The following is a 14,990-nucleotide window of genomic DNA, read 5'->3' as shown; positions in this document are numbered from 1 at the left end:
TTGATACGCGAACAGATAGTGACGCTGCGAAAGGATTCAAACTTCTCAACGGTCGTCGTGAGAACAACGCGGCGACGACCGACTGATCGTCAATTGTCAATCATCGAAACCGGAACTCACCCTCTTTGTGTGTTGCATGCAAATCTTTGCGGTATTTTCAAATTTTATCAGCCAGCAATCTGAGAGGAACGGAACTTCTTACAAGGTAACAAGCTTGCCTGTTGATTCGAAACCCCGCACGAACTCCCTGTGACCAATGCGCGATATATTTCGAAAAACTAGTGACTGAAGAACGGAAAACAATAGCTCGCATAGTTTGTGTTAAGACACCCGCGCGCGTAATTTGAACGCTTTCGATGTCATTTTCAGAGGTAAGAAATTTATTTTCATTATAATACTACCGAACTTTTTGTAAAATATCAGAAATGAGTACGGAAAGAGAAATGGGTTATTGAAGTAATGATGCGGTAATTACTGGTGTACAGGAAATGCAAAGAAAAAAGAAACGCCTTTGTCTGTGTTGGTAACTGAATGAAACACAGATTTTATTTAGGGTTCCGTAAATAACATAGATATGATCATTTCACACTGTAACTTCATTCTTATATACACAGCCTAAAAATAGCATAAATATATCTACTATAGTACGAATAGTCGATTTATATATTAATTTACGCGTACAAATTGAGACAAGATTTTTTTTTAATGTAACATTTAAATAAAGTCAAGGAAGCTATACAATAAGAGGATAATGCATTGCTAAAGATTTTGGAATGTATCCAAAACAAGCATCCATAACTACTACGGAATTATTGTGACGTTAACCGCCTATTTTTGAATAATACGAACTGTAATTCGTGATGCGGTAACATTTTTTAAGAAATTAATTTTTCAAATTACACTACTAAAAATCAGTTTAAATATATAAGTATAAAAACATGGAAGGCGATTTTTATTTCACCTAAATTGAAAATCGAAACGAAATGATGGAAAGAAAATACATTTATTTTTAATTCGTATTACGCAAAGATCATCACTATATGTGTATCAGCGTAATTTTTTACTCAAAAGTTATCACTCTATCTGCTGTACATCGTTTGCCATTAAACATTGTTGACGATGCACAGACTCTGACAGTGTTCATTAACCCTTCTTTGCCATTGCAATTCCTAATCCCAAAATACTTGCAAGTCCAATTATTACTCCTCCAGCTACTGCCATGCCAACAAGTCCCTCTTTGGTAAAAAACGAGAAAAAAAAATTATAGGTAACAATTATTTTTACATAAATATTTTCAACATATTATATTAAAAAATTTATAGTCTTACCCTTTTCCATTTTCTTTTTTATTGTCGTTTCTAAATGCTGGACCTGCTGGTTGCCTGGTTCAATTTGCAGAAACGCTCTCACATATGACAAAGCTTTGGTGTATTCCTTAATAGAAAATGATATACAGATGTGTTATTGAAGCTCAAATGCACGAGTTTTGATATTTCAGACTCCTTTGTGAAAGGTAACTGGCTATGAATTTAATTTGAGCAATCAAATTATATCAAAGAATGTTTAGAAAGTAAAAACTGTTACAAAGTTATCTTGACAAACAATGAGATTTGCAAAAGGTTTAGTTATTCCCTATTTAAAGATACAAAGATAAATTCCATCGTTTAATGATATTAATATTCAATTCAATAATAAATACTTTTATTCTAGCATTTCCAATCGCTAGGTAGTATATGCAGTCACGTTTTAGCGCCTCTCCTTCTTTGTTGAACAAATCTTCAAGCAAGATAATTCCTTTTCGAATATCTGCCGAGTACTTGCTTCTGACCAAACACCATGCATATTCAAACTGTGCATTTTGGGTAACATTTGAAGCGTGCAGCTGTTCGTGATAAACTCTTTCGAATTTCTGTAAATAATCAGAGTAATCAAACATACATTTATTGCACAACGATTAAACATATTATACACCATAGTATTATTTATTACAGCCAAGTAACTATCATGACGTTTAGTGAGTTGGTTACTCGCTATCAAGATTCAGATATAGACAAAGAAAAGTGCTGAAAATGATAAAATGAAGTCGTGAAATGTGTAGGTTCGAAATGGAAAAATGTCGGAATAATAAAAAGCTGCAACATAAGAAATAATCATAGAGTTTAATTTACAAAGTCAATTCAGTTTGGAGAACCAAAAATGATAAACAAGTAACTCCCATTTTTCAGGTTCTCTCTAGCATTTTTTATGTTTTTTTTTTCTTCTCTTATTCTTTATAGGTGAGTCACGTTATTTTGAAATGATTACGTATCGGTGAGTTGCGTGACATGCCGTTGAATAGATACATTTGTATTTTGTTTGAAGAAACGGATGCCGCGTTGATAACGAATTTGGTCCTACGGTAATGGAACTGGAAATTAAGATTAAATTTGCACAATGTCGTGCGTGAATCGATACTTTAAAGGTTATGGTGGTACGACTTTGTCGTGAATACGCAGTAGGATTTGTTAGGAAGTAAAAATGTATCGCTGGAGTAACAGCTGTTATAAAAAGATAACGATTCGGAGAACTGAGAGAATCCAACTATTCGTATGTCGCGGATGTTAGAAATGATCTTTAGGATCTCCCATTATTCAGTTCAGACTATTAACCTCGCCTAGCTGCGATCCCGGAGTAGAGACGGCGATTCGTAGAAATCAAAATACGCTTCGAATTTCTGTCAAATTCACCCGCGACACATGCCATGGAATATTATCGTAACCGTGATAATTAATATTGCATTAAAATAATGTCAACCGACCTTTAAATCTTCAGAAGAAACCACCTCGTCCAGTACGTCTTCCATGTTTCCGATGTCACGTTAGTCACCACCGTCAAAAACTGCTAACACTGGTAATACCTACCGACTTATACGCTGATGAATACCTCAGTTCCCTCTCTTCTTTTCCTTGTCGCCATGCACCAATCGGCGTTGTTACTGCCAAGCGTTACAAGCGCGAACAATTTAAATACATCTTATGTTCCTATCGATAACTTTACCTTACCGACCATTCCGTTTCAAGGGACGAATCGTTGAAAAAATTTTCGTTTCAAACTTTTGAGAATTTTGTTGGAGTTTGCTTTCGATCAATGGACCAGTAAATAAGGGCATACTGAATGCGATTGCATCAAGAAAATTTCTTCTTTGTATATAAATACAATACTTTATTAATCCACGATACTACATTCATACAAAATGTGGAATTGATGATTGCTAAGCAATTAGGCTAATTCATTAGGTACAATAACAATTATTATTCGGTCAGTACGGGGTGAAAAAATGTTACTCGAAGAGCGCGTCAATATTGTTTCGGTTGACTTGTGCAATTATGATAAGTGAATAAGCCGCTTTCGAAGTATGATAAAATAATCGATAATAAATAAGATTGATTGAAAAATCTTCCAAAACATTATCGCGTGCACTTCAAAATGACGTGAACAATCCGAGTAGCGCAAAAAATAATTTACAATCAAACGTAACGTTAATTAAAAATTGTTTCTAATAAAAACGAAAGGCACTCTAATCTTATCCGTTGATGCTGCTAATAGACAATCTTGGAACCGTTCTACAGACAAGATGCGTCATTTAAAATTTCTGACATCATAGTTTTATCCTGCAATGCTCCTCCAAGTTCTTCCTGGTCCCACAGTAGATGTACCTTCGATAATCTGGGTTCCTTTTTACCCACTATTCTTAATACACCTCGAGTTTCGACAAGGGAGCACAAACTAACGAACTCGGACATGTCGACTATGTGTATATTTCGTTTCTTGCAAACTTTTTTGTACACCTCGTGCAGCTGCAAATAGGAAAAAAAATTGATTCAATTTTCTCGCAGTTTTTTTATCACCATCCACGAGTTCAATTACCATTCCAATCGTCAGATCCTTGTTCTTGCCCTTATTAAGAATTAGCATGAGTGAACACAGTAGCAGCTTCTGCTGCAAGGGAAATATACTCTCTTCATTGTTGATGTTCTGGGCACCTCCATAAACGCTGTTCAGAACCATGACAACTTCCTTTAAACCAACTGATTTCTCTTGAGGTATCTCCTGTTGTTTTCGTGGACTTCCCGCAATGTTACTGCCTATAATCCGAAAATTAACTGATGCCATATCAATGGTAACACGACAAAAGAATTAGTTTAAGATTGTAATTTTTAAATTGAAAATCCCCGAATTTTCCAATCTCCAAATTGCTCACCATTGTCGTTACAGGGCTGTAAAACCTGAGCGACTCTTTGAGCTTCTGCAATCTCTATGACTCTACGGCTGATATCCAAAGCCTTCCTAATGTCCCCAGAAATAGCTGCAACCTTAGCAGCCAACATTTGCACAGCTACTTTATTCAGAACATCAGATACATTTGCCTCCTCGAGTCTTTCCGTGATAATATTGACTATCTGCTGTTTAGAATAAGGTGCGAAATGCATCAATTTTGGCCTGAGTTCACACCTTGCCTGTAGCCTGGGAAGAATTCTGTCAGTAAGGTCCAGAGCGTTTGCTATTCCGACTAGAACAAGTTTGGATCCCTCTTTAGAGGGCCATTCAAAAATTGTGTAGAGAACCGACTGACTTCTGGTGGTCAGCTGATCTATTTCATCGAGAACAAGTAGGAGCATTTGATGCTTTGACTTCAGATACTTTTCAAGTGTTGACCTGTTCGCCTTCTCAGTTTTCGCAAGATTCAGACCCAGATCTTCAACGATTTTGGCGTAAATAGCACCAGCTGACTTTATCGCCGTACAATTAATATAAATCACTTTGAACGCCGCCTTGAACTCTGGCTCAAGCATAATCTTGGACAGAGAAGCAGTTTTCCCTGTTCCTGGAGGTCCAGAGACATAGAGAGAACCGGAACTAAAGTCCTTTAAGCGATGAGATATAAACTCTCGCAATTCTGTCAGCTCTTTTTCCCTCCCAGGTAAATTCGCTGATACTGAACTGTGTAGAGCTTTACGGGCGCTTTGAAACTTGGAAGATTTAAGAAGCCTTTTTGCTTGGGTTTTTTCCACATCTTCTACGACACATTCTAAATCCAGAAGACCTAGCATACTGGACGGTGTCGACGGAGAGAATGATTCCTCAATTTTTTTCTGTTTGGGAGGAGTGGCACCATTTCCACCTAGAATAAAACACAGTTATTGATAAGCATATGTCAAGATGTTCTCTATAATTTTGAGCTACGAAAAGACATACATGAATGGTCAGATTTCCCATCTGTATTATTTTTCTTTGGGGTCGAGACTTTGTCGGTTGTATTTCGCTTTCTCGAATATTTTACCGATCGTTTTGTTATGGCGGAATTTTCTACGTCAGCATCCGAGTCCGAGTCGCTGCTTGTTAAGGTTACGATTTTTTTAACCCTAGGGGTGTATTTCAATTCGGGAATTTGTCTTAACGCCGCATTACTGAAGTCCTCAGTCACAGCTTTCTCTTTAATGCCATAAAACGACGTAGTTTTCGAGCTTTTTTTCCTAATATTAAAGGGTATAGTTGCTTGTATAGTAGACATTTTGTCTACACGCACTAGGCTTGCTTGCAATATGAACACTACTAACTATACAATAATTATCGTCCGTTCACTTTCACTGCACTTTAATATTTGTGACGAATTTGATGTAACACGTTTGATTTATCATAAGTTGATATTACGAGTGTTCATTAGCAACACGATATAACCGTGCGAATTTACTAACAGCTATCAGGCGTCAATGACAACTGCTTTCTCGAATACTCGGCACTCGCTAGTCGCTGGCATGCATGCTGCGTCAGCTGTTTCGCGGGTAAATTACTTCGAAAACGCGGGAATTGCCTTGTAACGCAACAGGTCACGCATACGCAGTAGGAACTCGGCGTTTATTGGCTGGTTCTATTCCGCATTCCACCCCAGTACGACGCTAAATACCAAAGTGACCAACAGTGGAACGATAGTTTCAGTCGCTTCACAATTATAACCAATTGGCAGCACTGGTTGGTGGAAGAAGCATCAAAATTACGGTCTTATCAAAGTCCGTCTTATTGTAGGGTGTTGTGTGGGTGGTTAGACGGCATTGAAAGCGTGATTGAAAGCCTGAATCGCGGCGTGTAATTGCTAATTAATTAAATATTCGTACAAACTTTTGATAAGTTAATTCAGTAGGGCCAGTATGGCAGCTGATGAAGGCTCTTGGCGTACGCCAGCATTTAGGCAGAGTGTTGTAGCGAAAATGTGAGTTTATCCCGTATTATTACCGCTATGACACATCCTGTCAAAGGCGAAAAAGATTTTTGCAGTAGCCACGCATCATTTTGCTCGATTATTAAATTTGTTCGTTTTCGTTTTTACTATTTTAGCGATGAAGCGATTCTTAGATCCGGGATGCCGACTTCAAAAAACAGCGTAGAAATGGAAAATCACGTTTTCCAAAAAGCAAAAACAAAGGTTATATTTCTCATATATTTTATTGAAATTTTTATATTACGTTCGAAACTAACTGAAAATACTTGAACTACTTATCATCCTTCTCTACATCTTTTCACCAAAACTCATTGGCTTTTAATTTTAAGGAGGACTACCTGGGTTTTGTGGCCAGACTGATACTCCACGTCAGAGAAATGAGTAAGCTTTATCAAATGAATATCAATACCATAATTGTTAGCATTATCTTCCACACTCGGTTACAACACTAACTTGGCAGTGTATTTTACTAGTCCGTAAATCTCACAACCATTTGTAACAAATTTCACATATCGTCAACCACATAATCACAAACACCCATTTTCAGATACCAAAAAAACTAGCGGTGGTATGGCACCTGGAACTGGGAATGCCGGGGGTCAAGGCATGCCAGATCCAATTGGAGCTCTGCAAACCTTGGCTCGCCAAGGTACAGGAAATAACCAGATGCTAGGGATGGGAGGACCCGGTCCCGGACAACAAGGGATGGTACAGCAGCCTCCACCTAATACGGCAACAAACTGTTAGTATGAAATTATATTAATTGAGTTTTATGTATGCAGAGGGATAAAAAGGACTGAATACCATTTCGCAGTAGCATTCTTATTTGGAAAGACTTGTCAGCATGTTTATTTGTGTATAACGCAAGATTATACTGAGAAGATTGAACTCTATACATAAAATGTGACCAGTTTGGTTGCGTGTATGATCAAGGCTGACTCTGCCAAACAGAGTAACACTGGATTTGCTGCTTGCAAAATACACATTTTAGCTATGTCATATTCTTTTTGGGAAAAAGTGTGAGCACATTGTTTTTTCATATTTTTTCTTCCATGTTTCGATTTGAATTGCAGTACACGTTTATTTACTTCTCTTGTAAAACTGCTCAGTACTATTGCATATTGAAGCATTCCTATAGCCAAAATAGTGAAGAAGCCAGCGGTAGTTTTAGTTTGAAACGTGCTCACGTAATTGTAAACGATCAATTTTTCAGATATGAGCCAAGAAACCGAGAAAGGGAAATCAGAATTTAATTTTACGAACATATGAGTTCAACTGCATGAAACTATTTTACGTTCAACAAAATGTATGTGGACAATAAAATTATGCTGCTTACGCAATTTATAACGATAACGAGCATGGATCAGTTGACTGCCACTTTGAAAGGTGTAAATGAACTTCCAATGTCGAATAATTGAGGTATCGAACAGCAATTCTTACAAACATGGAACATTATTCATATGATAATTGTTAATGAATTCTTTTGATTTTCCAAATCTGAAAAGTCATCTAGTATATTTTGTATTCTTGTAATAGATTTCTTAAATTTATCTATTTGAATGACCACAAACAATAGATTATTCTGCAATCCATGTCTTCATGAGTGCTATAGGAGAATTTTCATTGTATTCGTAAAGCTTCATATTCCCAACAGAAATTGTGGACCTTGTCGTTTATTTAAAATCATATCTTCGACTTATCAGTTCAAAATATTAAAAAATTCACAGTCACAGATGCTTTTGACAGTTGTAAGCAAAACAAATAGCTGTGACTTCACACACTCACAAGAACTCCTTTCACTTGCACTATATGCAAGAAAAAATAATAAGTTGCCGGAATGCATGCCAACCGAGTTGAGGAATTCCAGTTCTTTGAAGGGCTACGAACAGAGATTTTTTAATCACCTGTTAGCTGCTGAGGATGCGCGACGGCGTGCAGTCTCACCTTGGTTTTTCTTGTCATCTCATGTATTTTCTATTTATTCATGACTTTAAATTGATTTTTTAGCTATGCAGTTATATTTATTTCTTTTATTTTATTTCATTTTTAGATTTATTTTTTTTAATTTTCTTAATTTTTTTTTTATTGGATGTAACCTGACTTATGTCTTTATACTTTTACGGCGCTTTCCTCTCATTTACAGCCACGTACTTTTTATTTTTTATCACTGTAGTTGTGTAAATTGTTTCTCTGTTTCTCGTACTGTGAATACTGTTGATTTGTTTGGATTAATTTAAGGTTTCTTGATTGTAATTTATTTTCTAAAATGGTATTTTTAGCTGTCTCCTGTTTGACATTTTTGTTTTAGTATTTGTTAAACGTGTTTGAGACAGATAATTCAAAGTTGTCCAATATTTTCATGGACATTATTAAATACTGATATTTTAATTTCATGTTTTAAAATTCGAAATAGAATTCACAGAATTGATGGAAAGATAGTAGACGATAATCAAAGTTGAAATTTAGTAACCAAAAACTGGGGAGTTCACTCTCAGTAGGCAAACATTTGCATCATTGAATGTTATTTATTTTCGATTTAGCCTCGAACATCTGTTGTGCTTGAGTTGGGCAGGAACGATAATGTATTTTTTTGTGAAAAAGGAAAAAGATCAGATCAGGTAGTAGTGGTATTCGTGTTTTTTCTTTGGTTTTACTCTTTTACAAAATTAAATCAGTGAGACGTTTTTGGTTGATCTGTTGTAATTTCGATTTACGAACTCCCAAAATAGATTATCCAATTCTTTTAAAGGTCATTGGAAATCGCAATACAATAAATTTGACGACTATTGTATTTCTGAACAGGTAGAAGCATCGCTCTTGCATGGATGTAGTTTGCTATCCCTTTGACGAAATGTAAAAACTAATTATCTATTTTACCCAATGTTCAGATTAATGCGTTACGATTCCATGCAAAAAAATGTATGAGTTCGATAAGAATGACTATTTTTCTGTGATTTTCCAGTTTTTAATAATTTGTAATATCTGAAATTACTTTGAAATTATCAGCTTTTGCTAGTGACATCTGTTGGTGTAATTTGGTAAGTACTTGCAACTACCTTACCGACATACAAAGTTTTGCGAAGACCGTGGTTCTGCGGCGTGCCATACATACCTATGTGTATGCATATGCAAGTAACCGGTAGGACAAAAAGTTGTTGAAAGGAACTGCGCAAAAATTGATAATATACTGAATTCCATTTGTTGGACTTTTACGTAAAGAAGAAATCCAATTCTAGATTCACCCCCAATTACTAGGGAAAATTTTTTTCCATATTGACATTTTCTCACTGATAATTTTTTCGTAAAGTGTAAACAAAATAGAGTGCAAGAGAAAAAGAAACAATGCAGCGGAATACAAACTTGTACTATGCACAATATGCAAGTACTATTGAAAGTGACCCGTGTTACGATTCGGAAAATTCGAGTGCAGCTCGAAGTCTTCGAGAATCACCATCGAGACAAAACTTATATAAATTATTGGATTTTAGAGATGCAGAGTTGATTACACATCATAGATGGATAGAAAAAATACATGCTGACACCACTCTTAAAGAAAAGGTAGAAAGGTTTACAGGAATGTCGGTACGTTTCACCGAGGAAATAGTTAGATTTAAATGCCACCTGGAAATGGACGGACGGATATTAAAACACTTTACACTAAGATTAATTATCACCTACGTTCCAATTCTCAGGAAATGGCTATTTAGTCTTGGTCGATGCCAAATACCACCTTCGATAAAATTCCATCGACCGCTAGAGGTGTTTCATAATCCATTCAGTAAAAAGGTGTTAACCAGTGTTGTAAAGATTCGCGAAGACGCGCTGAGCTTTTTTCGTAAACAACACTACTTCCACCTATTTATTGCCAAGGTCGAAAATGATTATTTAGATATAGTAATTCAGTTAAATGAAAAAATGACAAAAATGGAAATCGAAATGAGAGATAACGCATGGCCACCAGGTATTCTACAGACAAGTATAAGAGATTCGCTTTTGCTCTCATTTACTTTTAATGTACATACTTCGATCATCGCTGTTGACTTCACGTTTCATTACTTTTCAAACCTGCGAGACGATGACCAGTATGAGAATGATCAAATTATCCATAGAAGACTGGGCTTGATTAACTCATCGACATTGGAGGAAGTCTTCAGCAGAATTATGGAAAGAGAATTGGTTGGGGATCGTTATGATTTCAATGATTTGAGTCAATACTAGCACCTGGAATGATTGAACCAGTAGTCTTTGGTTTTTTTTCTTTCTAATCCTACTAAGAGATTTCTGTTAGATATCTATCACTTATTTAGTCCAAAGATTTCCTCACTTTTAAGAACTGTCTTTATTTTTGAAAGAAAATTTATATTATATATATTATTCGTTATATTTATACAATTGTATTAATCAACTGAAACAAGTACTAATTTATTTATTTTGAATTGATGAAACTCGTGTGAATATATTATTAGTATTTCGATTCCTGACAATTTCCGGAGCTTACTTCTGTTATTAACTGAGAGCGATATTCTGACCTGGCTATGGGAAAATCAATGGCTTAATAATTCTAATTTGATGTATTGAAATAAAGTGATGCTGGTTAATGGTTTTCAGTCTTGGCACTGTTGAACTGTGTACTGCAGTTAGCCATTCACGGGTAAATATTAATTCAGATAAATGCAGCGTACACGAAACCCAAGTTACCAAAACCTTTCTGACCATCAACAGTGCTGCAGAGTCTGAATCAGCGGCCTGGCCAAGCAATGAGCATGACGGGGATGCAAAATAAAATGGCAGGGATGGGAATGATACCTGGACAAGCCGGTGGACCGATGGGCCACATGGGCCCGATGCAAGGAATGCAGGGAGGGCCAATGCAGGCCCAAATGAACCAGATGAATCAAGGAAACATGCCACAGCAAATGAATCAAATGGGTCCAGGTCAAATGAATCAAATTGTGCAAAGCCAAATGGGTCCCGGACAAATGCAGCCAAACATACAGGTTCGTGGAAGCATTTGATATCTGTATAATAGATGTATGCAAGGTGTCTTTTGTTACTGAGTGGTGAATTACTATTTATTTAATTTATCTTCTAAGGGTCAGATGCAGGGACAAATGTCGGGGCAAATGGGTAACCAAATGGGTGGACCTCTCGGTCCCGGAATGCAAGGAGGAATTCCACAGCAAATGAATCAAATGCCATCACAAATAAATCAGATAGGTCCGGGGCAAATGGGTCCTGCACAAATGCCGCAGCAAATGGGACACATGCAGCGTAAGGTAAGTTTAGATGTAACTCTACTGTGTAGAACAATGCACTGCGACAATTCAATTCTTAACGAAAATCATGCTGCTTGTATTCACAGCCTACTGAAATGATGAATTTGGGTTTTCCTGGGCCACGAAACACGGCTCCAAATCAGTTTTTGAGACAAAGTCCGTCTCCATCTGCTCCGAGCCCGGCTGGACTGGCACCTTCAAGGTACTTAACAACTAATGAACTATACATAAGAAAGATATGATAGTCTAATAAAAATTTCGCTTCGCAGTAATCAAATGGTCGCTTCACCTGCATTGGTACCATCACCGAGTCCACAGCATGCTATGATGGCCGGACCTCAACGTTCTGTGGGTAGGTATAAATTAGAAATTTCAAATCTTGTAGTGAATCTAATTGATATCCACGTTTTAATTAAGAAAACAATCCTGCGCTAAATTTGATCATTTTAAGGACTTGCTAAAGTGATTAATAAGTTATTTTCGTACATTTTCGAAGGTATGGCGCCTTCCCCAAGCAGCTCGCTGAATACTCCAGCTGGGATGGGAGCTACTCCGAGTCCTTTGCAAGAGGACCAAGCGTACAGAGACAAAGTGCGGCAACTGAGTAAATACATAGAGCCTCTCAGAAGGATGATAGCTAGAATGGGAAATGAAGGAAGTGAGTTCATGTTGTATTGTACATGGTCCACGGAATGTAACGACTATTTTTTATGCACCTTTTCATGTGCATCTCATTTAATTACCGATCCATCTTTGGTCTGATGCAGTTCTAATTTTCAATTTAAGTTTGAATGAAAAACTTATGACACAATATTCAAAACTTTAGGGATTTGATTTCAGATGTGGACAAGCTGAGTAAGATGAAAAAGCTCTTGGAGATATTGTCAAACCCCAGTAAACGCATGCCGTTGGATACTCTACTGAAGTGTGAAGTTGTACTTGAAAAATTGGACTTCAAGAGAGGGGATGGAAGTGTCGGACCCCCAGTGACAACTCTAAAAGAACATCACTTCTTCAGTCCTCTCTTAGACGCTGTAAACAACCATCTCCAAAGTCCAGTAGCCAATCACACATTGCAACGAACATTCGGTCCCTGTTTAGAGGCTTTGTTTGGCCCAGAAATAAAGTGAGTAGTTTTTTCGTTCGTTTTTTAAGCAAAAAATATTCCCAATTTATTGATAGATGTTATAAAATGATTTTTAGCGAATGATGAATCAATCATTATCACAGCGCCGCAAATTTTAACAAATATGATATTATTTCTGTTCAACAGAGGACTACCTCCCCCGCTGAAAAAACAGAAAGTGGAGGAACCGACGAGTGACATACCAGACGTTTTGCAAGGCGAAATAGCTCGCCTGGACCAGCGTTTCAAGGTAAAACTGATTCCTAAAATTTTGATGGATATTTTAAATAGTCTTGATGACAATTGTTATTTCATGACTGAACAGGTCAGCCTAGATGCTGCTCAGCAAAATGGCTCGAAATGTATACAGCTTGTCTGTTGGCTTGACGATCGGCACCTCCCCTGCGTTCCGCCAGTGTCTGTAACAGTTCCAGCCGACTATCCTTTGACAGCACCTCGTTGCGTAATGGCACCTCACGAGTACAACGCTACGACTTTTTTATGTGCCGTCCAGAAAGCGCTTAATGCTCGCATATCGAAACTTCCCCGACGATTCTCCGTCTCACAACTATTAGATACTTGGGAAATGAGTGTACGGCAGGCCAGTGCTCCAACGCAGACCCCTGTATCGGCTGCAACGGTGCTTATGGGGCTTTAATTGAGTTGAATGTGTCGGTAAGAATGCTCAGTAATCGTAGAAATCTTAATTATCCTTTCCATTCTATTTAATATGAGATTTACATTGTAAGTGAAACAGTTCGTATATATAATTCAATCAGCCTGAAAAAGTAAGATAATATTATACATCAGTTCCTGTTCAAACTCAATCAAGGTTTTGTAAATACAATTTTTCATAATGTTTATATTTTCGTTATACATATGACAACAATTAGCAATAAACCATCGATCAATGGTAAAACATCTCAATTATTCTTTGGCAATTTCCTTAAGTAAAATATCTATAAATCTGCTCTAAATACTAGTAAGCAGACGAGACAAAACAGTTTTGCAGGTTAATTCAATTCGAATGATTTTTAACAGATGGCGCCGTACCTGACGTTTTGTACTTATGTATTAACAAAGTGTGCATTTAGGTACCCAACGTAGCTTCACGATTTTTCTCTAGTATTTTGTTGACATCTATATTTTTCTGCCAGCCACCTAATTGTTATATATTCTTTAAATTCATATGGTATAAATTAGGTCTACTAAAAACGGTATACAAACATGATTAAAAAAACTCGGTTAACAAATGTGTCACGGTCATACGCAACTGTCTGTATTGCAAATGGTGCACACAGAGTACAAATAGTCGTGTAGTAAGTAATATATTTGCAATACGAACAGAAAAAATTGAACACACATTTCCAAATATCGGGTCTAATACAAGTCTTGGCACGAATAGCAGCTGTTCGAAAAGCGATATGGCAAAAATGTTACGTCACTTGACTTGATGGAAAAACACGCGCAACCTGTACTACTTGGGTACTTTCGTTTTAGGCGATACACCCGATGCCATTCGTTAAATCCTACCGCAGGGTGTTAAATTTTATCAACCGACGATGCTCCTTTGTCTTGATGCACCGCTTTGCGATTGGTTTATCAATAAAAAATAGTAATAATAAGCATCGAATATTATTATTTACTAGTTGTTCAAACGTCAAACGAAAAGGAAATATTTTTATAATTCTTTTAAATAATCTCTTGTATCTCATGTTTTAAGATAAATGTTTCACCTGATTAATTATAGATGGGAAAAAAAAAATTTTGTGCTTACTTAATACTTGACAGGAAGGATCTTTGGAGCAAAAACCGATCGCAAATAAAATATCAACCCATCAAATGAATTAAATACATGGGTTATATAAATTAATCGACAATGATTGATACGACTGATAGAGTGATGTTAGATATTAGCAATATCGAATTACTTGATATATTACAATGCTCATCTACTTTCCTATTTCTTTAATACACATCTTGCTTTCCATGCAATAGAATTTAGTAATTTACCGACCACCCGGTAGGTGTTTCACCTCTTGGTTTCTACACTTCACATTGTATGTCCATCGAATCAAGATATTGCGAAGAGATATCTACGAACACATTTTCGGGTAACGTTGTTCGACGTTGTACGCCAAATGTGGGTTATAATTTCGGTAGAAAATAGCATGTATCCGAATCGTGATAAATAATATTCTGCTCGACACGAATCCCAATTGCGGGCCAAGCTTGAGAAAGTTCGCCCTTCTACAAGTGACACAACACAACGCAATTTCTCTGAAGGTCAAACACACGTGTGCACGTCTTGTCAGCGGGAATTGCAAATATC

The 14,990-nt window shown here is 36.8% G+C and overlaps 3 protein-coding genes across 3 annotated transcripts; 1 reads left to right on the top strand and 2 right to left on the bottom strand.

Moving 5' to 3' along the window:
* Nucleotides 1-510: 510 nt before the first annotated feature.
* On the bottom strand, nt 511-2,936 carry LOC124175727 (mitochondrial fission 1 protein). Its single transcript, XM_046556173.1, has 4 exons — nt 2,798-2,936; nt 1,700-1,909; nt 1,329-1,434; nt 511-1,235 (listed from the first exon to the last, which is right to left on the bottom strand). Exons 1-4 carry the CDS (start codon nt 2,840-2,842, stop codon nt 1,144-1,146), a joined length of 453 nt encoding a protein of 150 aa, XP_046412129.1. The 5' UTR covers nt 2,843-2,936; the 3' UTR covers nt 511-1,143.
* A 253-nt stretch (nt 2,937-3,189) lies between these two features.
* Nucleotides 3,190-5,813, bottom strand: LOC124175757 (cell division control protein 6 homolog). The gene is made up of 4 exons (XM_046556254.1): nt 5,236-5,813; nt 4,241-5,161; nt 3,907-4,124; nt 3,190-3,836 (listed from the first exon to the last, which is right to left on the bottom strand). The coding sequence occupies exons 1-4, from the start codon at nt 5,549-5,551 to the stop codon at nt 3,603-3,605; spliced, it is 1,689 nt and encodes a 562-aa protein (XP_046412210.1). The 5' UTR covers nt 5,552-5,813; the 3' UTR covers nt 3,190-3,602.
* A 189-nt stretch (nt 5,814-6,002) lies between these two features.
* Nucleotides 6,003-13,521, top strand: LOC124175428 (mediator of RNA polymerase II transcription subunit 15). The gene is made up of 12 exons (XM_046555673.1): nt 6,003-6,247; nt 6,373-6,460; nt 6,586-6,637; nt 6,804-6,998; nt 10,979-11,253; nt 11,350-11,532; nt 11,619-11,734; nt 11,802-11,884; nt 12,029-12,190; nt 12,373-12,658; nt 12,806-12,908; nt 12,984-13,521. Exons 1-12 carry the CDS (start codon nt 6,186-6,188, stop codon nt 13,314-13,316), a joined length of 1,938 nt encoding a protein of 645 aa, XP_046411629.1. The 5' UTR covers nt 6,003-6,185; the 3' UTR covers nt 13,317-13,521.
* The last annotated feature ends 1,469 nt before the right edge of the window (nt 13,522-14,990 follow it).

The sequence above is a fragment of the Neodiprion fabricii genome, chromosome 2, assembly GCF_021155785.1.
Source record: "Neodiprion fabricii isolate iyNeoFabr1 chromosome 2, iyNeoFabr1.1, whole genome shotgun sequence".
Classification (NCBI taxonomy): Eukaryota; Metazoa; Arthropoda; class Insecta; order Hymenoptera; family Diprionidae; genus Neodiprion; species Neodiprion fabricii.
This window is presented reverse-complemented; position numbering and strand designations above follow the sequence as displayed.